The sequence below is a fragment of the Stenella coeruleoalba genome (assembly GCF_951394435.1).
Source record: "Stenella coeruleoalba genome assembly, chromosome: 16".
Taxonomy (NCBI): domain Eukaryota; kingdom Metazoa; phylum Chordata; class Mammalia; order Artiodactyla; family Delphinidae; genus Stenella; species Stenella coeruleoalba.
The window spans coordinates 15,052,474-15,079,918 of record NC_137162.1 but is presented as its reverse complement, the minus strand read 5'-3'; the positions used below and the strand labels follow the sequence as shown (position 1 = coordinate 15,079,918).

Genomic DNA, 27,445 nt, shown 5'->3' with positions numbered 1-27,445 from the left:
TTCTGAGGCATTGTTCCTGCAGCTACGTTTTATTTTATTTATCATTTATTTATTTATTTTATGGAAGTCTTTTTGATTAACTGTTATTATCCTTTAACCGTGTTCACAAACCTCCAAGTCTACTAAAAAAAAAAATCACTATAACAATTAACTTTTTTTTTTAAATCTTTATTGGAGTATAATTGCTTTACAATGGTGTGTTAGTTCCTGCTTTATAACAAAGTGAGTCAGTTATACATATACATATGTTACCATATCTCTTCCCTCTTGTGTCTCCCTCCCTCCCACCCTCCCCATCCCACCCCTCTAGGTGGTCACAAAGCACAGAGCTGATCTCCCTGTGCTATGCGGCTGCTTCCCACTAGCTATCTATTTTACGTTTGGTAGTGTATATATGTCCATGCCACTCTCTTACTTTGTCACAGCTTACCCTCCCCCTCCCCATATCCTCAAGTCCATTCTCTAGTAGGTCTGTGTGTTTATTCCTGTCTTACCCCTAGGTTCTTCATGACATTTTTTCCCCTTAAATTCCATATATATGTGTTAGTGTACAGTATTTGTCTTTCTCTTTCTTACTTCACTCTGTATGACAGACTCTAGGTCCATCCACCTCATTACAAATAGCTCAATTTTGTTTCTTTTTATGGCTGAGTAATATTCCATTGTATATATGTGCCACATGTTCTTTATCCATTCATCTGATGATGGACACTTAGGTTGTTTCCACCTCCTGGCTATTGTAAATAGAGCCTGCAGCTACATTTTAAATATGACTGTGATACATTTACACTGTGAGTATACTTGAACTTATATTAGCATAAGTTTTATCATTTAATAAACAATTGTCTAAGTTGGCAAATGCATGTACTTATACATATGCCATTGTTTAAAACATATTTGAATTCTTGATGTTGTTGTCAAAGTCTGTATGCATCCTTTTCACACCCCTCAGGATGGCTGAATACATGATCATGAACTCATATATTTATGAACAAATATAAAACTATATAAATACACATATGAGAATCTGTTTGACTTTTGAAATCTTTTAGAATTAATTCAGAGCCAATATAGTGAATAATGAAAGTGAAATAATATTTATTGAATGCCTTTATTTTGTGAGACAGTCAAGCCCAATACATACTAACACAATTATGTTTAGCCCACAGAGCAATCCTATGAGGTAGGCAATTTTATCCTCATTGTACCATTGAATCTCACTGAGGTTAATTAACCTACATATGATAACCCAGTTGGTAAATGGGAGATTACAGTTGAGTTCTCCTTAAATACTGTGCATAATGCTATAAAAGTAAAATACAATATTCACTGGTGAAAAAGCAAATCATTAGGCCTTAGTTCCTTCCTCAAAATATTCAAATAAAGAATTTCTGAAATTTGTATGAACAGTGCATTGATACAGCATACACAAGTCAAGGTTGATTTCACTCACTTGTGATCCTGGCGTGTTTGCCTTCTTAGACCTCAGATATATCGATAGTTCCAATATGTTTGATGGTTTTTATCACTGGTTACTACTTTCTTAAAAATGCATTATTTTATATAGCTTTCGTTAAAAGAGTAAAACAAATATTCACCATTTGCTCTTCATCACCCCCATATGTAATGTACTCAGAAACTTTCTTCATAGTTCAAGTTCTCTTTCAAAATGTCTTTCCTATGTATAAATTTTTAGTCATCACTTTGCAATTAATCATTAGTTTGCTGTAATATCTGACCTTTTAAAACATTTTGTGCATGTTAAAATCTTTTCTCATGATGTTTTATTTGCTTAAACTCCTTTTTTTTTTTTTGCGGTATGCGGGCCTCTCACTGTTGTGGCCTTTCCGGTTGCGGAGCACAGGCTCCGGACGCGCAGGCTCAGCGGCCATGGCTTACGGGCCCAGCCGCCCCGTGGCATGTGGGATCTTCCCGGACCAGGGCACGAACCCGTGTCCCCTGCATCGGCAGGCAGACTCTCAACCACTGCGCCACCAGGGAAGCCCTAAACTCCTTTTAACATGCTGTCTGTGTCTTATTCATGAGCTTGATTTTGTATATAATTTGTTATTAATTCTTTGTGGTGAATAGCAGCCACTTTTTTTTTTTTTTGCTCCAGGACTGCTAGTCCAGTATTGACTGAACTACCTAAAAAAGTCTGCTGTTGCATGTTGGAACTTCACCCTTGGTTTGCTCTAGCCAGAGAAGACTAGGCAGAGAGACTAATTATTTTACATGTTTTTATTTGTCTATACCTAAGAAGTAAGTGAATTAGGAATTAGATATGCCATTTCTGGAAAGATATACAACCATATAAATCTGATTTCTTAACATGTAAGTGTAAGTCATGTGAAAAACACATTAAAGATCAAGGATCAAAAGAAAAAAGTTCTCTGAACACTTCTTTTAACAAATTTCCCCCGTTTTGGCCCCAGTTATGGAAATAATGTGTGTTTCATTCTAGAAAAGAAATAGACAAAAAGACAAATTAAAAATCACTGAAATTCTTCTATCCAGAGAAAATTATTGGTAACATTGTATCCGATACTTTCCCAGTCTTTTGTCTATGTAATGACGCTGTAGTAGGCTGAATAATGGCCTCCCCCTCCAAAGAAGTCCACATCCTGATTCCTGAAACTTGTGAATATATTACCATAAATGGTAAAAGGGGATTTGCAGATATGATTCGATTAAAGATTTTTGAGATGAGATTTTCCTGGATTATTCTGGTGGACCCAGTATAATTACATGCATTCTTCTGAAAGGGTACAGAGGGAGATTTGACTACAGTAGTGGGAACTGTGATGATGGAAGGAAGAGGTTGGAAAGAGAGGAAGGAAGGGGTCATGAGCTAAAGAATGAGAGGTCTTCAGAAGCTGGAAGAGGCAGGAAGTGGATTCTTTTTGAATATCCTCCAGAAGGAACCACCCCTAACACTGGTTTTACCCTGTAAGACTCATTTGGATTTCAGACTTACAGAACTATAAGAGAATAAATTCATGTTGCTTTATGCCACTAAGTTTCTGGTAATTTGTAACAGCAGCAATAAGAAGCTAATATACACTTCTAGTGTATTTATTTCTTTTCCAAACATGGCATGACAAAGGAAATATTTCTCAGAATTATTTTTCTTTAATTTGTCCTTAATATCTTTAGGTATGTCATCTGTTCTCTTGTAACTACCAGCATATCATACCTTTAAATTAATTTTATTCATTGTTTTTTTCCATATTGGCAGTTTTAAAATCAAATAAAAATTATCTTATTTTTGACATGAAATCTATCCTCAACAAATTTTTATTCACCTTGCATAATTGAGACTTTATGTCTGTTGATTATCAACTCCTGTTTTTCCCCTCCTCTCAGCCCATGGCAACCATCTTGCTACTCTCTAATTTTATGGGCTTGACTATTTTAGATACCTCATATAAGTAGAATTATGCAGTATTTGTCCTTCTGTGACTGTTTTATTTCACTGAGCTCCAGCAATATCATTCTGGGTGTTTATCCAAAAGAGTTGAAATCAGGATCTTGAAGAGATAATAGCATTACAGTGTTCATTGCCATACTGTTTAATAGAGTCAAGATGTAGAAATAGCTTAAATGTTCATTGACGGTTGAATGGAAATCCTGTAATATATGACATGAATGAAACTTGAGGACATATAGGCAGCTTTTTTAAAAGCTCTTTTAAAATTTTCCATGTGAAATAATTTCAGATTTACAAAAAATGTGCACATTTTTTTATGACTTTGACCCTTGGAAAGTATTGGACAGTTATTTTATAGAATATCCCTCAATTTGGTTTTGTCTGATGTTTTTTCATGATGAAATTCAGGTTATGCATTTTTAGTAAGGATACCACAGAAGTGATGTGTGTTTTTTCTCAGTGCATCCTGTCGGGAAGCATATGATATCATTTTGTTCCATTATTGGTGGTGTTGTCTTTGGTCGCTTGTTAATGCACAATGTCTACCAGTTTTTCCACTCTAAAGTTACTGTTTTTATTGTATTTAGTGAGTGTATTATGGGGAAGTTCTTTAAAATTGTGTAAATGTCCTATTTCTCACCATACTATCACCCACTATTTTTACCATACATTGATGTTCTTGCCAAATGGTGATTTTCTATTCTGTTATTTCTTCTGTTTCCTCTACAATTTATTAACTATAAGGAAGAGCTGTCTCTTCTTCATTTATTTGTTTATTCACTTATTTGTGTTTATGAGTACGGACCCATGGAGATACACACACACACATATTGTGGCTTATGATAAATTGCTATTGTTATTTATTTTGCAGCTGAAATTGCTCTAGATTTGGCCATCGGGAACTCCCTCAAATTGTCTCCTTTGTTGTTTTGGCAAGACTCTATCATTCTCTGAGTACTTCCTTATTTTCTGACACTATAAGAAGTTTCAGACTCATATTGTACTTTCCAGCCCTAGCCCTGTAATCAACCATTTTTCCAAGAAGCCATGGTTCCTTATATTGGAGAATGATGTTTAGAAAGAAGAACCTGGGAGCTAAGTATGCTCCTTGGTTCTGGGGCATTAATCTTTCTTTCCTTTAAAAAATGTTATTATTTTTTAAATTAAACCACCAAGTATATTATTACTCTCTTTTTGAAACTCTACTATCTTACTTTAACAGAAACTTGTATCCTGAAACGTGACTCTTCTTTGGGGGAAGTGTTGACTGTTTTTTCTTTCCCAGTATCGACCCCTTAGAATCTAGACATAGAAATAGTATCAACCTTTCTTCCTTTGAGTTTGACAAATAACCGCTTTTCTTTACTCACTGCAAAATTTCATCTCCTTTGAAGCAATATTTTACCTCTCCTTGTTGCTGCCTTGCACTGAAATCCTGTGCGGCCCATTTAATCTTCTATCCGTTTAATACTTTTTCACCTGCCTGTTATCTCTCTTGACATCATTCTTGATTTCAATTTCTGCGTGTACTTTAATTATGCATTAATTACGTTGTGTTCAAGTTCCAAGAAGGCTTATAGGACTCGAATACTCTGTACTCTCAGGATAGCTTTATTATAAGCAGAGGATATACATTGAAAGTGGTCTGGAGATCTTAGATGTTAGGGCTGACTATATAGTTATAGCAATTAAGGTGGTGTGGGTTTTTTGTGTTAAAATAGCCCCCAAATAAGAACTGTAGGTATTTATATTTTTATATTATATCTGGCCACATACTGAAATTTTTTATTATTTTAGTAGCTTTTTAGTTGTGTTATATTTCTTTGTCAACAATCTGATTTTAGACATAAGAAAGTTAACTTTGTTTTCTTCTTTTATTCTAACTTGAAATCTGTCATCTGTTCACTGACAGACCTTTTTGCTATGCTATTTCCATATCTGTATTTGTCTCTTAGTTGTAGTATTTGTATAAATAATTTTTTTTCAGAATGAGTATGTAGATCTTATATTTTAGGGCATTTGCTTATGTGGAGTTATCATTATGTTGTTTTTCTATGTAGACAGGATGGTTGAGTATATATATTTCATAAAATATTGCTTCAGTTTCTTGTCTTTTGACATGTTGTTACTCAAGATCACCTAGCATCTTGCCTAATCTTGCTTTCTAAATAACTAATTTGTTTGTATGAATATGTGTGTGTGTGTGTGTGCGCACGCGCATGTGTGCACATGCCCATATGGATATGCCTGGATGTCTATTTTTTTAATAACAACTTTATTGAGATATAATTCATATACCTAAAGTCTCACTCTTTTAAAGTGTACATTCAGTGATTTTTTTAGTATATTCACAAGGTTGTGCAGACATCACCACTATCTAATTTATAGCATTTTCCTCACTCCTAAGAGAAACCCAGTACATATTATCAGTCAGTCCTCATTCTCCTTTCCCCTAGCCTTGGGCAACCTTTTTTCTCTCTTTAAATATTTGTCTACTCTGAAATATCGTATAAATGATATCATGGAATATGTAGATTTTGTGATGGCTTCTTTTATTTATCATAATGTTTTCAAGGTTCATCCATGTTATAGCAGGTATCAGTACTTCATTCTTCTTTATGGCCAAATAATATCTTTTTATCTTTTATGCAGGGCATTTCCTTTTAACATTTAGGTTTGAATCTTCAACAGATTTTTTATCATATATTTAACATATATGTGCTCCTTTCAATTTGTTATGATTGTCTGCTTTTAATAACACTTTCCCTGCATATGTTGAAAATTTGTATGTCTAATATTCCTCTTCAGTGATTTTCATCTCTGTTCTATTCTGGGAGGCTTTTTCAGATTTGACCTACATGAACTGGTTCAGAATTATGTTTTAATTCCTTTATTTTCTGATCCTTTATTTTCTGATCCATAAAAGGTGGCAGTTTAACATTATGAGTGATACTTCACTCACAGCACGTGAAGCTATTCATGACCTATAACATTTAAATGTTTCACCTTGGTTTCAGTATTATTATACATGGACAAAATTTAAAAATGTTTACCACTGAATTCTTTTTACCAATTGTTAATAAGAGTCACTTTTGTAGAATGATACTTATCACAGAGTCATTTAAAAACTGCTGAAAGTAAAAATTACTACAATAATAGGTCCAAGTAAATGCATTATGGCATGTGATGAAATATTATTTAGCTATTAAAATTCATGTTTTCAAAGAATTTTGATTTTATGAAACTAGGATACCAAAATGTCTCCCTGTCTTTCTATCTACAGAATTATAACTGGAATAAAATGCACCAAAGTGATAGCTGTATTTTTCTCTGATTGTAAGATTGTGGATGACTTTATTTTATTCTCTTGTGTAGTTTCCAGAATGGCTACAGTGTTTGTAGAACCTTTATAATAGCAAGAGAAGTAATAAATAGAATTTTGAAGCGTTAGGACTACTTTCATATCTATATTTTGCTTTTTGTTGCTTGATAACAAAGATTTATAGTTTGCCAGTCTTGAATAGGCCACTAAGAATTAATGATAATAATTTTCAAATCTGATATGCAATATATATTCACCTAACTTTTGTCAATTTTTAAAAGTACATATCAGGATTGTATTTTTTTTTTCCCTACAGACAGCCTTTTAATTGATTATCAGTTTACATTCAGCTTATTACAGGAAGATGATCGCCATCATACTGCCATAAACTTCATAGCAAACCCAGAACAGGTGAGAAGATAATTTAACTTTTAAAATACCAATGGATACAGCTTTTCATCATCTTTCATTGTAATTGTACCTCTTCTCAGAATTATCACACTGTAGGGCTTTTGTAGAAAGACTAATCCTGTTAATTTTTTCTTTTCGTAAGACCTAGTTATCTTTGTGATTCACAGAATTTGTGAGCTTGATATTTCAGATTTTGTAAATAGTCCTACAATTTATGCATTATTTCTATTATTTTTCAGGCTTACAACAGTGTTTATGCTTTTAATTACGTTCTGAAACTGGGAGTAGTCTTTTTGAAAATATAACCCAAAGCTTCAAAACACAGGCTATCTTATATATATTTTCTTTTTTTAAAAATATACTGTTACATAGTAGTATGTTTTCATTATATTTTTTCTAAATCAACTGTTTTATCTGAGTTATATGAATGCTAGGTTTTAAAAAAATATTTTTATTGAGATGTAATTGACATATTGCATTGTGTAAGTTTAAACTGTATAATATGCTGATTTAATATGTGCATATATTACAATATGATTACAAACATAGCATGAGCTAACACCTCTGTCATGTCACATAATTGTAATTTTTGAGGGGCAATAATTAAAATCTAGTCTCTTAGCAACTTTGAAGTTTATGATACAGTATTTGTTGTCTATAATCACTATATTGTGCATTAGATCTCTAGGATTTACCTACTCTTTGCAAGTTTGTACCCTTTAACAACTTCTTCTGGGGGAGAAGTTCTCAGGGTTGTGCACCTTCTCCCAATCTCTCTGAGTCATGTTGGCTCTAGTGAGCCACCCACATTTTGTTTGTTTTCTCTTAGCTGATGTCAGATGTCCACACATGCTTGTTCTCTCAGTGCTCTCTGTCATAGTGGAGACAGAAATAGGTCCTTTGGGCAGTACAATTAAAGGACAATCATGTTGGATATATCCTACACTCTCTCTTTCCCCTGAGGGAGCAGTCATTGGCCAAGTTGATCTTTCTGATGTTGAGCTGTGCTGGCTTGGGGGAGGTGCTGACCTTGGTAAAGTGAAATTGTTCTTTTTACCCATTATAATGTGGCTATTCTCAGTTTTGTATTCATTTTTTTGTCCTGCAACTTCTTAACTGGATTTTGGTCCTGTCAAAAAAGTGTTTTGGTCCATCTATCATTGTTAAATTGTTTTCTTTTTGTCAGGGATGAACGCTGGGACTTCCTATACCACCATCTTGCTGATGTCACTCTTTCTCAAATGCTGTATTCTTAGTATACATTAATCCAGCTTACTAAATCTGTATCATATATTTTAATAGTTTTTCAAATAGGTGAAACCTCAAAATGTATCCTGGCATTCGCTAGCTTCTTTCCTCTAAAATATTTTACTGAACTTGCCAAAAAATAGTATAATTTAAATTTTCATTTTCTAATAAAGTAAGAGCCCTCTTTCCCCAAAATAGGGAAATACTCCTTATTCCTTAGATTTTAAGGGATGCCTACATTCTTGGGACTACATTTAAAGTTTTGACTTTTAAATAAGGCTTTTTGAGGATGTCTTCTTACAAGTATAATACTCTCTTCACTGATGGTGTGTATTTTTATAAAGACATATTAATGTCAGAAACTACATTTTCTGTATAATAAGAATGTTTTAATAAGTGCCTTGTAAACACTGTAGACTTCTTTTTTATTGTGGTAAAACATACGTAAAGTAAAATTTATAATTTTAACCATTTTTAGGTATACAATTTGGTGACATTTAAGTACATTTGCAGTGTTATGCGACCATTACCACAATCCATCATCAAAATTTTTCATCAGTCCAAATAGAATTTCTGTATCCATTAAGCAATAACTCCCTATTCCTCCCCTACCCCCAGCCTCTGGTAACCTTTATTCTACTTTCTCTGTCATTCTCGATCAGTTTCTGTGTTCCAGGTACCTCATATGTGTAATCATACAACATTTGTACTTCCGTGTTCGGCTTATTTCACTTAGCCTAATGTTTCAGTGTTTCCAATGTTCATCCATGTTGCAGCATGAATCAGAATTTAGTCTTTACCTTTGGCTTCTTGAATGTTTAATGGTACTTATAGAGTTCATTGAGGATATAAGACATTTAATATAAGTGGGATATCTGACTCACAATGTGGGTGTGAGTAATCCTTCTCTCCAATATGATCCATAATGTCATACACATAGGCTCAGATTAGCCGTAATTCTGGTTTGCTTCTCTCTTGGCTATCCTCTCCTCCTTCAATTTCCAGAAAAACTTGAATTCTCACAAATGTCACAGCTTTCAGTTTTACTTTCTGCTGTGTTGTTCAGTTGAAGCCAAGAGCCCAGACACATGTTTTTGGAAACTGAAGGACACTAAACTATCATGAGAAGTGCCAGCAAGGATGCTTGTAACATCATTATAACTAATTTATAATTATATTTATACAATTTATAATTAAAGAGGAATTCAACTTGGAACAATTTCTGAAATTAAAATGGATTATTGGTCTGGGTTTCCTACTTATCCTACAAAAAAATAAAAAAATAGGTACCTACATTATTTATGCATTTATTATATTTTGAAAACAGATATAATTCTAACCCACTGTACATCATCTCCAGCCAGTGCTTTCATGTGAACAATTTCTGGAGTAGTTTCTTGTATAATATCTTGCTGAATTTATCCACATCTAACAATAATGTTCTAAATGACTAATTTTTCATTTACTGTGGTAGTCACAGTATTACCTCTTCCAGTCCAGTATATTTCCTTGACCTTAAATGTATTTTATAGGGCTTTAGTTATGGTACCACATATTTCAGTAATGCCTAAACTTGAGAGGATGAACTAAAAATTCAAGAAGAGTTCTATAGTTTCCTATATCAGTTGCAAATTTTGTGTGACCTTTCTAGCAATAATACCAGTTATTCTCACATTTCCCCGACCCAAAATAAGGCACACACAATCATGAAGATGTGACTTCAAGATAAAAATAATGATTTAAGTTTTCTTAGGGGTACATTGTTTCTACCATGTTTTGTTTTTGTAGAAAAGCAACTATTTTTGAACCACTCCATTAATAATAAAAAAATCAACCCCTTCTCAGAGGTCAGCAATCATGCCTTCTTGATTCGTGGAAGGAAGTCCCCTGGTAAGGAAGAAGATGAAGAATCTTATTTAATGTTCACAAGAAAGTCTTTAGGAAAGTCATGAAATCCCCATTTCAGAGATAAGGAAACTGATTTTCGGGAAGGAGAGGTAACCTTCCCTATATCAATCAGCATGTACATTAAAGAGCTAAGATTTGAACCCAAGGTCGCCTGACTCAATGATGCACAGTCTTTATAAACTCATTTTGTTGCCTCATGAACCTGACTTAATTAATACGAAGCCACAATTGCTAAAATATTGAATTGTAGCAGCCTCTGGCTTACATAGGGATGGCCAGATCATAGTAGGGAAGATAAATGGGAACTTTAAATATACCTTTGAATTTATCACCTATATTTTTTCATTAAAAAAGTGTAATTGGCGTCGACACTTTCTCACTTGAGTATTGACATGATGTTTACAGTTTGAGAAATATAGCATGGACATAATTAAAACAGTACACATATCTATCTAGTATAATTTGATTTTTTTAACCACAATATTTTCTTTCTTGGCAGTCAAACAAAAATTTGGATATTTCAATTAATGCATCAAACAACTTTAATCTCAACATTACATGGTCAGTTGGTTCAACAGGTAAGAGAATTTTGTTGTCATGTGTCTTTCACTTCTGTTCCTATACGTAGGGTGTTCTATGACCTTTTATGTTAATTTAAATAATTGAAATTAAGAAATATTATATGGCATATATATACTATATGCCATAATTATGCATATAATAATACCTGCTGTTTCAGGTAAAAATAATAAGTAGCATTATTAATAAAGCTTCATTACAGTGTTAACTTTCTCCCTAATTCAATTAAAATTAGGTAGATAACAACATTTTACACTACTTAATTTTTTTTATGACAGTGTTATGAATTCCTGTGATTTTAATTAAGATAGATTACTTCTTTAATGACTAAAGAGGCTGAAATTTCAATTACTTGATTCACCATTGAAGCTATAAATTTAATTATTGACTTTACTATTGATATAAGACAGTGAATTTTTTCTGTATATGCTGATAAATTACCAAATTATCTATTATTTTTAAGCTTACCCTCTACCTTTGTCAGCTTTGGTGCTGAGAGAGGGTAAAAAACCCCTGCACTTAATAGTTCTTCCATAATAAGGTTTATAAGTTGAAATTGTTAACTTTTAAGGAACATAACTAAGAAGAAGTACAAATCTGTATGCTGTATTATGAAAAAGTATTCTCACCGTTTTATATTTACATTTTAGGAAATTCTATTGCTTTCTACTTTCTATGTAAAAGATACACTGTTGCATAAAAGTGCTGGAAGCTTTTTAAATAAAATATGTGGATCCTTAGAAATCCATATTTGATTTCTTAAAATTAGGTTATTATGCTATTTTAATATGTAGAATAATGGAAACACAAGTCAAGAGTGAAGAGGTCTTTGCAATTCCAGATTTTATATTACATGTGTAAAAGTGGAAAAGATTAGACAATTATGTAGATATTTTGTTCCAATAGTGCAAACATATAGTGAAATCTTGGCTCTGTGAGTTTCATTAATAAGAATTCATGATAACTTGTACTGTAAATTTGAAATTCTGAATAATAAACTGACTCTACAAGAGTTTTAAAATTTGTCAACATAAATACATAAAACCTGTGTAATCACTTTAGAACAGTGGTTTTAATATGCAAGAGATCACTTGTAACCTTCAGATTCCCAGAACCAAATCTCAGAAATTTTGATTTATCAGTTTGGAAGATGTCATCAGGAAATCTGCATTTTAAAAAAGCATCCAAGGTTATTTTGGAAGAGGTCATCAGTTAGAAATTAATTCAGTTGCTCAGTATCCTATTTATTTTTACTGTTAAGGTGGAGGTCTTGGTAAGATTGTTGGAAATTCTTTCTTCCATTTGGTTAATTTCAGTAAATATTTATTGAGTACCCAATATGTGTTTAACTAATTGAACGTTTAACTCATATTTTAAATTATATCCTCCCAATTTATTCAAAGTAGTGGTGGTTCAATTTGTGGTAAACAAAAAAATTTGATTTCTTTTCCGTTTTTAAATTGGATTGAGACATGTGAAATATGTCCTGATTTGTTTTGAAAGGCTCTGTGGAGAAGTAGAAAAAACTCAGTTTCTGAAGCCTTATATACCTGAGTTCCAAAAAGGACTTTACTGTTCAGTAGCTATAAACTTAAGGCAAGTGTCTTAATCTTTCTGAGGCTCAGTTTTCAGTTTGAAAAACAGAGCTGGAATATCTCTGGGATAAATTTATTTTTAGAATAGAATATAAAGTCTCTAAGCCAGTGCCTAGTACGTAGCACTTAATCAGTGTATCACTTAATCATTGTAAAAAATAATTTTTATACTAAATCTGTTTCCATTATATCAATATGTATGACAAATCTCATTTTCTTTTTTCTTCATCATTCTAAGTTGTAAAACATGACTTTATTTGGATAGTTATGTTCTTATAAGTATAGTTACAAAAATTAAGTAAATATCATATATATATGTATATATTATGTTAATAAAGATACCTGTTTCCTAATATTAATTATTTAAATTTGTTATTATTATTTACATTTTAGCTGGAACAATATCTGGGGAGGAGACTCCTATAGTTTCCAAGACTAATATAAAAGAATACAGAGATAGTTTTTCCTATGAAAAATTTAACTTTAGAAGCAATCCAAACATTACTTTCTATGTGTACGTCAGCAACTTTTCATGGCCCATTAAAATACAGGTAAGTGTTAATAGTATTTAATCTAATGACCACTGAGTATTTTCATTACAAAAAGAATGCTGTTTTTGTTCAAAGAGGGGATAAAGATTTGTATATTTTGAGCAATATGAAAACAAGTATTGACCCTCCATACAAAGGATACAGTGAATGTCTGTGATGATGAATGTCTTCGTAAAAAACGTTTACACAAATAATATTGAATTAACCAAAGAATGTACTAATTTTCATTGAGATTATATTCTTTAAAAATGCATCAAAACTTGAAATAACTACATTGTTTGTATTTTCTGATTAATTTTATTCTTTGAGGGTCAAATAGATATTCTTTTCTTACAGTCGAACTTGAAATCATTTGCTGTGTTTAGTAATCTTTATTATATACTGAACATAATTCAAACCTTCATTAAAAATTTAGGATTAGCAGTACCTAATAGTTAATTCTTTAAGGCTCACTACCTTTCACTATTGATTTCTTTATCTACTCTATATATGTTGTATATTTCATTTTTATTGTGTTTAGTGATAGGCTGCTAAAGGCTTTTGATTTATTGCTAGGAACATTTAGGATGTTCTTTCTATGTTGAAATAGTCAAGGTCATACTTAATTTACGCTTTTATAAAAGAAAAAGTCTATGTTTTAATGTTGGGATTTATTTATTCATCCTTTTATGACTGTTTGATTAGAATGAATTCAAATTAGTTTACTAAATAGCTCACGTGTGCCAAGCTCTGTGCTGAGCCATTATGTTTTATAATCTTTAAAAAATTACAGATCATTTACTCTTCTTTTATATAGAAAATTTTGCATGTTTTATTTATATTAATTTCTGTGTGATTTGTGAGAGGACTGAGTGATTTGTAAAAATCACTTATTTGCTGGAAAAATTCTTATTGTAAGGTTGATTCCATGTCTAAGTTAAGGAAATTACTTACCTGTTCAAGAAATATTAGTACAAATTACTACTCAGTAAATAGTAATAGAAATTAATTTGATAAAGTTACTTCTTCATTGTGATTGAATTAGATGCTAATATAGTAAAAAAAGAATGCCAGAAATATTTCCTTGTAGGTTTTTAGAATTTTGACTTTGAGGATGCTGGATATATCATTTCATTTTCTAAGATTTATATAGAAATGTTAATCGGATTTCACTTGTTTTATTCAGATTATGATTGAAGGTAACAAAAGGGCTCATCCTTGAGCTTATTAAATAGTAATTAAAATTGAAAGAATTGTTACATTTTTTTATTGTTTCCTGCCCTTTATTTCATGGCTATCTAATTCTATTTTTAAGCAAATTACACAGTTACTTTAGAATGTTCATGAATATTTAATGGTTAGAAATTAACTTTCTAAATTGGATTTTCTTTTGAGATCACACTAGTAATATATTCTGGAAGCCAAACCAGAATTTGAATAATGAAGTTAAAATATCCCACTCTCCCAAAATAATAAAATGTGGAAAATAACCGTGATGGTCAAGATAGGTAGAGCCCAGTTCTTAGTCTTAGAGTAAAATCATCACATTAGTCCTATGGGATATGTTATATTAAGGCAGATGAGTATGTGTGTTTGTTTACAGAACTGTAATAAACTTTCCATTTTTAAACGTAAAATAGTAAAATTATTTGAATTGAGATCTATTTGCTAATAGAATTGAATTACATTGATTTTTGAATGTTTAACCATCCTTACTAATCAAGGGTAAACTCCACTTAGTCATTTTGTATTATACCTTTAATATATTGTTGCATTTGATTTGTTGAAATTTTAAGAATTTCTGTACCTACGTTTATGAGGCATGTTAGTTTGTAATTTTCTGTTATTATAATCTTGTTGACTTTGTAGCATGGTACTGCTGGCCTTATAAAATAAATTGGGAAGTATTCCTTCCTGTGTAATTTTCTGAAAGAATTGATATAGAATCCATATTATTTCCTTCTTAAATTTGTGGTAGAATTCAACATTGAATGAATTTGAACTTGTGATTTTCTTTATGGGAATATTTTAACTACAACTTTAATTTCCTTAATAGATTGAGAGCTTTTCTGGTTATCTATTTTTTCTTGAGCGAGCTCTGTCCGTTTGTGTCTCTCAGTTGTGTCTTTCCTATTTTATCTAATTTGTAGAATTTATTGGCAAAAGATTTTTAACAATATTCACATATCATCCACTGATGTCATCTAATTCCTGGTATTGATAATTAGTTTCCCCTCTCCTTTTTTCTTTTCTTGGTCAGTCTGCTTAGAGAGTTATCAATTTCATTTATTTTTCTATTTTTTATTTCATTAATTTCTTCTCTCTAATTACTCCCTTTCTTTTGCTTCCTTGACATTAATTTGCTCTTCTTTTTCTGATGTCTTAAGGTGAATGCTTTCTAATTTCCTTTTTTGATTTCCTCCTTGATCAGTGGGGTATTTAAAAGTGGGATATTTTATTTCCAACTATTTAGAGAATTTCTAGAAATGCTTCTGTCACTTATCTCTAATTTAATTCCAGTGTAGTCGCAGAATATATTTTGAATGATTTGATTTTTTTTTATTTGAATTTTAAAAATTTATTGAGACTTATGGTCCAGTGTTTTTGGCAGAATAATGGCTCCACAAAGGTTACCACGTCCTAATCTCTGGTACCTGTGGGTATATTATCTTACATGGACGAAGAGGACTTTGAAGATGTGATTAAGTTTAGGACATTAAGATGATTACTCTGAGTTACTGGGGTGGACCAACCTAACTACATGAATCTTAATGTAACCATTTTTGGCTGAGGTCAGGGTCAGAGGGTGATGTGCCTACAGAAGAATGGTCAGAGGGAAGCAACATTACTGGTTTTGAATATGGAGGAAGGGGGCTCGAGCCAAGGAATATAGACTCTAGAAGCTGCAAAAGTTGAGGAAACAGATTCTTCACGAGAACCTCTATAAAGAAATGCAGCCTTGCTGACACCTTGATTTTAGTCCACTGAAACCTATATCAGATTTCTGACATACAGAACTATAAGACAGTAAATATGAATTGTCTTAGGCCACTAACACTGTGTTAATTGGTTACTACAGCAATAGAAAATGAATAAACCTAGTGTCTTAGTCCATTTGGGCTGCTATGAAAACATACTATTGACTGGGTAGCTTATAAACAACAGAAATTCATTGCTTACCGTTCTGGAGGCTGGGAAGTCCAAGGTCAAGGCACCAGAATGGTCAGGTTTTGGTGATGGCCCTTTTCCTGGTTTATAGCCTGTGCCCTCTTGCTGTGTCCTCACATGATGGAAGAGGGTGGGGAGCTCTGTGGGACTGCTTTTATAGGAGCACTAATCCCATTCATGAGCAATCTACCCTCACGACCTACCTAATCACCTTTCGAAGACCATAGCACCCAGATATGAATCTATTTTGGTAAATATTCCTTGGACAGTTGCAAAAGAGGTGTGTTCTCCTCTTCTTGGGTGAAGTCTTGTACAAATGTCAATTAGAGCAGGTTGGTTGATCGCTTTTTCAAGTCGTCTAGTGTCCACATTGATGCCCTGTCAATTTGAAAAATGAGCGTCGAAATCTCTGACTGTTACTGTAGGTTAGTTTATTTGTTCTTGTAGTTCTAGCAATTTCTACATCATGTATTTTGAAGCTCTCTTACTTAGATGGATAAATGTTTAGGGTTTTTATGTGTTCTTGATGAATTGGTGACTTGACCTCTTTATTGTTAGGAAATTACTTTCTATATTCCTGGTAGCATTCTTTGCTTTAGAATTTATTTACAAGAAGTAAAAATTTATTTTGCCAAAAATTAATAGCAAAGTCACTCCAGCTTTTTAAAATTACTGCTAGAATGCTATGTTACTTTTCATCCTTCTACTTTAGCCTATTTGTGCTTTTATATTTAAAGTGGATTTATTTTAGGTAGCATATAATTGTCTTTTTCATCCAATCCTAAATCATGTACGTGTAACGTATATATATTTACAGGCATACCTCATTTTATTGAGCTTTCCTTAATTGCAGTTTGCAGATACTGCATTTCTTACAAATTGAAGGTTTGTGCCAACCCTGAGTTGAGCAGGTCTATAGGCACCATTTTTCCAAAACGTCTGCTCACTTTGTGTCCCTGTGTCTCATTTTGGTAATTCTCATGATATTTCAAACTTTTTTGCTATTATTATATTTGTTTTGGTGATCTGTGATCAGTGATCTTTGATGTTACTACTAGGACTCAGTGAAGGCTCAGATGATGGTTAGCATTTTCAACAATAAAGAATTTTTAAATTTAAGTATGTATTGTGTTGGCCAAAAAGTTCATTTGGTTTTAAGTAAAAATAAAAGACACATTTTTTCATTTTCATCAAGAACTTTATCTAGCAACATATTCATTAACCAAATGAACTTTTTGGCCAACACAATACATTTTTTTAGATATAATGCTATTGCACACTTAACAGACTATAGTATAGTACAAATATAATTTTTTTTTACAAATATAATTTTTATATGCACTGGGAAACCAAAAACGTTATGTGAAATGCTTTATTGCAATATTTGCTTTATTGCAGTGGTCTGGAACTGAACCTACAGTATCTTTGAGGTATTACTGTATGTCTTTGGGTTTAAATCTAACATCTTGCTATTTGTTTTCTATTTTTCTTATTTGTTCATTGCTCGTTCTTTCCTTTTTTCTGCCATATTTTTTTAATTCAGCATTTTTCATGATTTAATTTTATCCTTTTTGTTGGCTTATTAGCTACAACTCTGTTGTGGTATTTTAGTGATTATTTTATAGTTTATCATATACATCTTAAACTTCTCATTGTCTATAAGAGATATTACATCACTCATTTTTTGTGTATTAACCTTAAAAAGTGTACTTTCATTTCCTTCCCCCGACCTTCGTGCCATTGTTGAATATATTTTACTGCTTCATGTATTATAAAATTCACACTACGCTTTTACTATTTTTGATAGTTTTATTTAAAGGTATTAAAAATAAGAAAACATCTTCTCTTTTACCTACATATTTACTGTTTCCAATATTCATCATTTCTTTTTCTTTTTTGTAAATCCAAATTTCTTTTTTCTTTAATTTTTATTTTATATTGGAGCATAGTTGATTAACAATGTTCTGTTAGTTTCAGGTCTACAGCAAAGTGATTCAGTTATACATATATATTTATCTATTCTTTTTCAAATTCTTTCCCCATTTAGGTTATTACAGAATAACATAGCGTTCGCCTTGCTATACAGTAGGTCCTTGTGGGTTATCTGTTTTAAATATAGCAGTGTGTACTATGTAGTATCATTTTCCTACTGCCTAAGGGACGTCCTTTAACACTTTAGTGCAGATCTGCTGACAATGCATTATATCTGGCTGTATTTCTGAAAAAATCTTTATTTCACTTTTTTTTGGGGGGGTGTTAAAGAATTTTAAATTGTAGATTTTTCCTTTAATTAAAGCTGTTTCTGTATACAGTCCTTTGGTTTCTGTTGTTTCTAATGAGAAATGTGTTTAACCTTACTGTTCCTTTGTATGTAATGGCTCATTTTCCTCTTTCTGCATTAAAAATTTTTTTCTGTTTATCACTGATTTTGGCCAATTTGATTATGATGTGTATAGGTGTGGGGTTTTTTGTTTCTTGTGCATGGGTTTTACTGACCTTCATAAATTCATAAAATTATAGTTTTCACAAAATTTAGAAAATATTCAGCCATTATTTCTGTTTTTTTCCCACTTCTCTCTTCTTCTTTAGGAATTCAATTGTATGTATATTAAACTGCTTGAAATTGTTCCTTTGCCCACTAATGCTCTGTTCTTGGTTTTTATTCATTCTTTTCTTTTCTCTCTGTGTTTCACTTTGGATATTTTTGGTACTTATATCTTCAAGTTCATTAATCTTTTCTTCTGTATTATCCAATCTCATATTAATCTCATGCAGTGTATTTTTCATCTCAGACATTATATTTTTTATTTCTAGAATTTTGATAAGGTTTTTAGAAAAAGTGTTTCTATTTAACATGGTCCATCGATTTTCTGCCATCTTGAACATATGGAATTACAGTTACTATAACTCTTTCAATGTCCTTGTCTGCACATTCTATCATTTGTGTCATTTCTGAGGTTTTTTTCCTATTGTTTTATTTTGCCTTTCCTTATGAGTCATATTTTGATTGGATGCCAGACATTCTGCGTTTTACCTTTTCGGGTTCTAGATATTTATTAATTTTGATAGATAAGCTTTAGCTTTTTTCTGCAGTGGAGTTAATTTACTTGGAAAAATTTGGTCTTTTCAAGGCTTATTTTTGTGCTTTGATCGGCAGGAACAAAGCATAATTTAATCTAGGGTTAATCTTTCCATTCCTGAGGTACTACCCTTCTGGGTACTCCACTTTGTGAGACATGAATTACAGGTTATCCACCTCTGACTGGTTGGACCATGAGCTGTTCCCAACCCTATGTGAGTTTTGAGGATTCTTCTCTCTGCTCCTTTCATATGGTTCTTTCTCCAGCTTTGGATAGTTTCTTCACCAGTAAGTAGTATTCGCCTGAAGACTCGCAGGGACTCTGGGCAGTTCTGTCTTCTCCAGTATACTGTCTTGTACACTGTAGCCACCTTGGCTACACCTTGGACTGCACCTGTGTTCACTCTCCTTTTGATCCAGCCTTAAATCCACAATCATCTGTGGCATTAGAAGGCTTACCTCATTATTTCTCTACTCAGGGATCATTGTCCTGCACTGCTTGATATCCAATACCTGATATCCAACCAGTGTTGCATACATTTTGTCTGCTTTACTAGTTGTTTTGGCAGGAGGATAAATCCATTCCCTGTCACTCCATTTTGGAAGGAAGTAGAAATCCTACATTTAATTTTGAGTCTGAATGGTAATTGGATTAGTATGGTAGCCATAAATTTGTTCTGCTGAAGGATGGGACTGTTACTATGTATGTGTTTTATGCTTTTACTTGTAAATTGTTTTAATTAATAGCTTGTATTTAAGTTTTCAAGTACTTTTCAGATAAATGGCAGTTTGTAGACATATGTCTATATATTTTAGATTTCCTCAGCACACACTATTGCAAATTCCAAGAAGCTGCAAATTATGAGAAAGTTTACAATCCATAGATGAAATTGTTCATAAATATTTACAAACTACACTCTATGGAGGCAGTTATTTTGAAAAGTAGCTGAAATTAAAAAATACAAAAAACCCAATTCCTGTTGAAAAATATCCATCAGACCATGAGGTACCAAGAATCCTCTGTCCAAAGATAAAAATCACTCTTTTCTTTTCACAAAGTTATATCAGTGATGCTTCAAACAAGCAAAAATGGTTTCTGATAAAACTTAACATTTAACTTTTATGATCATTTTTACTTTTATAAAATATTTGCTTCAGTAGACTTGTTACACAGGGAGAGCACTTTGTGTGTACAGCTGAAAGAAAATACTTCAAGTTACTTTAGAACTTTCTACTTGTAATTTAATTCTTTTTTATATGCTATAGCATAAAAAATGTATGAAGAGTTATTTAATTATTTGTTGTTTGCATAACAAAACATCTTTGTATCATATCCTTTTTGTAAGCCAAACATTTCACATAGATTTTGCTTTAATTAATGTCAATAGTATTTTCATACTTTTATGTGGTACTTTTTCCTATTCAGTTCTTTTGACTACTTTCAGTTATAATGTTCCCATATATGTTTGAACAGATTTAACAGATCAATTTAAAAAGTATTAGATGAATTAGGAGAAGTTTTTACTGATATGTAAGAAAGTAGAAAAATATTTCATTTGGCTTGATCCAATTTGGGTCTAATATTGCTATTAATAGGATGAAACTTACTAGCATGATAATAGAACTTGATAAATTTCTGTAGGAAACTAACAAAATAAAAAGGAATGGTAATGATTGTTATTTACTTAGTATTTAATTCTGTATTTATTCAGTCAAAGGCTAATATAAAGTCGTGCTTCCTATGGAAGTGGGGTGGATATTGAACATTTATATAAATTTTTGGCTACACTCTCCAGCAGATATTTCTTAAATTTCAGTCACACACAGGGTACTTTGCAAGGGGATAAAATGGTACACAAAGTAGTTTCTGCCCTCAAGTAGCTCATAAAATATGTTAATCAGCATTCTTTCAGTTGTAGGTAAAGAAATCCAACTTTACATTAGCTTTGAAGTAACACAAGGGATATTACAGGCTTAGAAAAACAGAGTATCCAAAGGAAATGTCTCTGGGAACTTCAGGAACTCTGTCTCCTCTTACGACCATCTTACCTAAAACTGTGTCCCTTGACATTCTTTATACTGTGTTATGTAAATAATTTTTGAATTGGCTAATGTAATTATTCCCTCTCTGTTTGTAGGTTCTGTTTCACAAAGTATGTTGACTGTATTCTATTCTATTTTAGTTGGGTTTATAGAATCCTAATTTAGTCATCCCGGACAGAAAAGGGAAAAGACTTTCTCCTAGAGCCTTTATATAAAATTTCAGGGACATATTTTGGTTTTGTTTCAGTCATAAAATGTTATCTGAGGTATTCACTGTGGCTAACATCAATGTGAATGGTGTTTGCGAACTGGAGAGTCTAAATTTTAGATCCACCTTTATTAATGTTACAGAGGTGATATTGAAGCAGGGAAGTATCTTGGAGAGAGTTATATTGAAGCAAGATTTTGAAGGATGAATAGGAGTTCATGGACCAGATGTATGAGAGGGAATTCTAGGCAAGAGAGATGGGTTTTCAAAGTTTAATGAAAGAATTTTCATCAGGGAGCAAACAGATTTTTTTAATCGCTGGAAACCAGATTGTATGATAGAAAAGTGATGGTGTAGAATGATTGGGGTGGTGGTGTGGGATAATAAGAGCTCTGGAAGATGGAGAAGAATTTAATGAGGCAGTAGTGTGGATATGCAAGTTTTGAGCCTAAAACCTAAGAGGACTTGTATGTTTCCGTTTGCCTTCCTGCCATCTCCATGAGAATTTCACGCTTAGACTAGCCTACTTGTCCCAGGACCAACAAGTGACTTCTCAATGGAAACCACTAGCGGGGAGAAAATGTGCTGACGGAAAATATCTGTCAACTATAAACAACAAACACATTTTCCAAATCAAGGTCAGATAAGTACATTTTCCAACAACAAAAAAATCTGAAGGATTTTACTGACATTAGATTGGAGCCAAAAGAAATACTACAGAGAGGACTTTAAGCAGAGGAAAGTTTTAAAATGATCTCAGATATAAACATTGAAACATGAGAGGAAATGAAGAATAACAGAATTGGTAAATTTAAATGAATACTGGATTAAAAAATAGCTCATGGAGTTTAAATTTCTGTAGAACAACAAATAGATGATGAAAGTAATGCAAAGAGCAATGGGGTAAGTAGAACTAAAGTAGTCTGTGGTGCTAGCAATATCAGTGAAATGGTAAAAGTAATAAATCTTAAGAGTCTCTAGTTGTTATCACTTCTAGGGTAAATCTAAAGAAGAAGAAAGGAAAGAATGAAATAAGTTGACTGAGAAGTTGAATTGACAAATAGAAATATTTTATGAGCTCACAGCAAGGTATGAAAAGAGAAAAATGGTGTATAACAAAGGTGGTTCAAATAAAAATTACATAGTAAGAAGAGAAGTATAACCTAGCTATATCAGTAATTACATTAAATTTAAGTAGTCTAAATGTACCAAGTAAAAGCCTAAAACTGTCATACAGGATTGAATAAAACCTGATACTTAAAGGAGACAAACTTTAGATATAATGATTCAAAATGGTTGAAAGTAGAAGTATACCAAAAGTATGCTATACAAACTTAACCAAAAGAAAACTATTGATCACACAAAGTAAACTTTCAAGCAAGAGTCATTACTAGAGTTAAAGAGGTATGTTTCACAATGATAAAGAGGTAGCAGATACACTGGAAAGATGGCACAATCCTGAATCTGTATGTGCCCAAAATGTAGCTTCAAAATGTGTGAAGTTAATGGAAACAGATTGCTGTTTCACAGTCCAATGGAATAATACTTAAATACATAGGGCTACATGAACTAATGAGAAAATTTTAAATGTGGATGGGATTTTGAGTGGGAATATTGTGGTATCATTTTTAATATTCTCTTTTCTGATAGATAATATGATGAAGGCCTTTCTCTTTCTTCTTGATCTTTGCTAATGCCAAATAAATAAAACACTCTGAATGATATGTTGCTCTCAGTGATCCTACGGAATTCAGGAATACATGCTTTTTTTTTTTAAAGAGTGGAAGTCTCTTTACTTTTATATCAATGTGGTTATTTGCATAGTTTTTCTTTCCTTTTTTTTTTTTTTTTGCTGTACGCGGGCCTCTCACTGTTGTGGCCTCTCCCGTTGTGGAGCACAGGCTCCAGACACACAGGCTCAGCAGCCATGGCTCACATGCCCAGCTGCTCCGCGACATGTGGGATCTTCCCGGACCGGGGCACGAACCCGTGTCCCCTGCATCGGCAGGCGGACTCTCAACCACTGCGCCACCAGGGAAGCCCTATTTGCATAGTTTTAATACGTATGTGTCCTCATTTTTTCCAGAATATAATTGGACAACAGATTGTCCAATTAAAGCATTCCCTTGTGTGTTAAATTTGAGAATAACTTTAGTCAGATATAATAAGCCCACTACTAAGGAAAAAGCGTTGTATTAATGTGTGCAATCATTACCTAAACAGCCTTCTAGAAGACTTGTCTGGTAACTGTTCTATGGCTTTTAGTGTCCCAGTCTTACATGCAGTTGTCAGGGTAATTTCCTGGAAGATCTGGATCCTTAGCAGATTTGGGGGACTTTGGAGGAAGAATAATTCACTAACTCGTTAGGCTCTGAAGACAGAATTGGCGGAGACAGATTGCTTAGATTTGGTTTCTAGCCTCAGAACAGAAGAAAAAGTAAGATCGGATAAAAAATCTTCTTGAAAATAGAAGCTATTGAATACCCAGTCCTAGATACCTTAAGGAACCTCAAGACAGAAATTAACTTTCTTGACTTAGTGGCTTAATACCAAGTGGCTTTAGATTTGTTGGCAAGTGTACAAGGAGACTGTATGTATGTTGATTAACAATTCTTGCTGTTGCTACACCCATGTGTATGAATTAGGCGAAAACACCGTGAAATCACCTTCTTGGGGGACTGAAGAATACCTTTTGAAGAGTATTTATGATTTGAAGGGAGGTGGTTTTAGAAAATTGTCTAAAATTTTGAATTAGGCAAAAGTGATTCCCATCTAACTTAACAGTATTATGGTAGGTGCTGTTTAGCAATTCTCTGAGAGATTACCTGATTCTCTAGAAGTGTGTACCTTTGATTGATTTGCTATTTTCTGCAACCTCTCCTAAAAGTTCATGACAGATGTCCTTAGCAGCAGGCAGCCTCAACTCTTCACCAGTAATAAAGGGCTTCTTAGCTTTAGCAATGCAATAAGCCACTAAGAATGATGCTCTTGGTGCAGACACATTTGATGAAGTGGTGGCCTTCGATAATTGCTTCTGTTCTTTGTGTTCACATTTTTTTCTTTTGAAAAACTCCAAAGGCTTGTCTTTTAATGCAGGGTGCTTGGTCCATGTGGCAAAGCAGTTTTGAAGGTTTCATTGCTTCGTTGGATAGCCGATCGCCCCATATTTTACAAAGCAGGCTTGGAGAATGTCAATCACCTGTTGCAGTGAACCGGTAATTTAAGTAGGACTCTTGGTGTTTTCTTTTAAATGCAGCTTCCTTTTTGTTGGCAGCCAGAGTCTTCTGCTGTCTCATCATTGGGTCTTTTCCCCTTTTCAAAGAAGCTCTCCAGCGACATTTGTTTTTTACTCATTTTGGCTAGGGTTAGCTTGTGGGCTTCCCAAAACTGTGACTGAGACAAGTGCACAGTATGGGAAAGAGGCGCGGACAGAAGTGGTAAATAAAATAATGGGCGGGCTACGAGCAGAATAAAGTAAGTATTGGATTCTGACTTAAAGCCTGACACCAGATGCAGCTGTGCAATTGAAGTACATCAACTCGCTTGCCACTATAAAGCCTGACAACAGATGCAGCCTAATTGTCACTCGCCACTCACTGATAGGGTTTTGATATGAGTCTGCAAGCAGTTGATGTATTATGGTCTTTGTGCAGTCAAACCTCTCTGCTATTGTAATCTGTATTTGCAGCCACTCCCCAGTGCTAGCATCACCGCCTCAGCTCCACCTCAGATCATCAGGCGTTAGATTCTCATAAGGAGCACGCAACCTAGATCCCTCGCATGCGCAGTTCACAGTAGGGTTCTTGCTCCTGTGAGAATCTAATGCCGCCACTGATCTGACAGGAGGCAGAGCTCAGGCGATAGGGAGCGGCTGTAAATACAGATGAAGCTTTGCTTGCTAGCCTGCCGCTCACCTCCTGCTGTGCGGCCAGGTTCCTAACAGGCCACGGACCGATACTGGTCCATGGCCCCGGGGTTAGGGACGCCCCTGCTTTAACCCACTTTTAACTCTCATTTGCTAATAGAATAAGGAGGAATAAAATATCTTTGTATCACTAAAATAAAAGAAGATTGATGCAGCACAATAGATATAATTGTGTGTGTATATACATGAGAGAAAGAGATAATACAGCATCCAACGATGACAGAATTGACATATTTCTGAAGTACACATGAACTTTTAATAAAAACTAATAAAAGACTATTTGTTGGACTAGTCCTTGGAAGCATTCCTATTCCACATAAGAGGTAAGATGGAGTAGTAAACACATGTTGACCTTTCTCTCACTGAACACAACCAAAAAAATCTTAACAGAATGCATGATATAGCAATTTGAGGTCTGTGAAAGTAATTATTAGGAGGCAGATTGGAAAAAAATACTAGGATTCAAAGTACCACTGAACTGGTGTTGAGATTAACATTTTTTCCCATTGAATTCGCTGGCCCCAGACCCAGAAGTGAGCACTGTGATGCAGAAAGAGTGAGATGAAGAAACTCTCTACTTTTGGCCTAAAGAGTGGAAAAGGGAACTTGTAAAGTTCAGGGAGGATGGGAAATACGTACCATTTTTTTTCTCTCCTTTTTCTCCACTTTCCTGGGCCTCAGTAGTCAGGCAGTTCAATGGTCATGTGGTAGTGGCTACAAAAGCCACTGGGAATGCGAAGCTGCAAAGTCCCAACTCTGAGGGCAGGGAGCCTTCTTCTCTGATAGAGACACAACTCCCAGAGGGTGGGGCTAAACCCCACTGTTTTATTTGCCCTCTTTTGTTTTCCTGCCACCATTGCACAATTGCAGAGATGGACAGCTTATGGCCAGTGGACTGTAAAGGAGGTTTCCAGGTAACCAGAAAGTATGAGGAAAGAGCAGAAGGTAAGAATTCAGATGATCGGTCCCATAAAGCTGCTTATTAACTTCTTGGTTCACCCCTGACCTGTTAGTGAATGGAACTGATCCTAATTAGGATACCAAAGTCTTTGAGAAGTAGGATACCAAAGATACCTATTACAGGCTAGGTAGACATCTGCCCAGGTCTCATACTGCCAACTAGGCAGCACACATGTGGGACTGATCCGTATAACACTGCTAAGATTTTGAATACTGAACTAATATTGGAACACTGCCATAACAACAGAAAAGGATAATATTAAGAAGAAATTGATGGCATCTTTACCATTCACAGGAGCACAAATTCCTTTATATATACGCATTTGTAGTGAAAGAGAGCAGAAAACAGACTGTAAGTACGATTGGAAACCAATTCTAGAATTCCAGAAAATTTCCACATTTTTCAATCGCTATAATGACATGCTGCTACCATTTATTTGTATTATGTCATGTATTTTGAAAATCAGACCGCTAGTATGTAGCAAAACAGCTTTAAACTATACCTGTCAGCTTGTCAGTAATAATGTCCTAGTTACCATGCCAATGGATACTTGTTAATCCTAATGCTATTCAGTTCTTTGTAGCATTTCTCACCGACTTCTTTTATTCTGAACTACTTTTCTCTGATTTCTGTTAAATCTGTCTGTCCCCCATTTGTGACCTCAGTTAAATTATTCCATTATCTTAGCTTTAGTTACCTCATCTATAAAATGAAGACAGTAGTGCTTACATTATAGGGTTATCATTATGATTAAATGACATAATTATGTAAAATAGAACCATGCCTATACTACAGTAAATATTGCAATAAGCAGTAGATAGGTGATCACCATTTCTCCCTCCTCAGCACCATTATCATCATTGGTATGTGAAAGTGTTTTTATCTTCTTACATAATCTCACCTGTTTAAATCTTTCTGTAATTTCCCATAACATTTAAAATAAATGTTTTCTATTTTACTTATCTATATTAGGTTGATAACTTACAACAAAAAGTAGTACAAGAATTATACCTGCTTATATAACAGTTGAAAACAAAA

At 33.5% G+C, this 27,445-nt stretch overlaps 1 protein-coding gene across 7 annotated transcripts in view; it reads left to right on the top strand.

Moving 5' to 3' along the window:
* Positions 1-27,445, top strand: part of ATRNL1 (attractin like 1) — a 696,391-nt gene that overhangs the window by 227,928 nt on the left and 441,018 nt on the right. For all 7 annotated transcript variants that reach the window (XR_013824301.1, XR_013824302.1, XR_013824303.1 and 4 more), the window contains exons 22-24: positions 7,069-7,163; positions 10,819-10,897; positions 12,887-13,044. Coding sequence is in view for 2 of the 7 variants with exons in the window: in XM_079900307.1 (XP_079756433.1) it covers positions 7,069-7,163; positions 10,819-10,897; positions 12,887-13,044 (332 nt within the window). In the remaining 5 variants the exon portion in view is untranslated. The remainder of the gene's footprint in view (positions 1-7,068; positions 7,164-10,818; positions 10,898-12,886; positions 13,045-27,445) is intronic.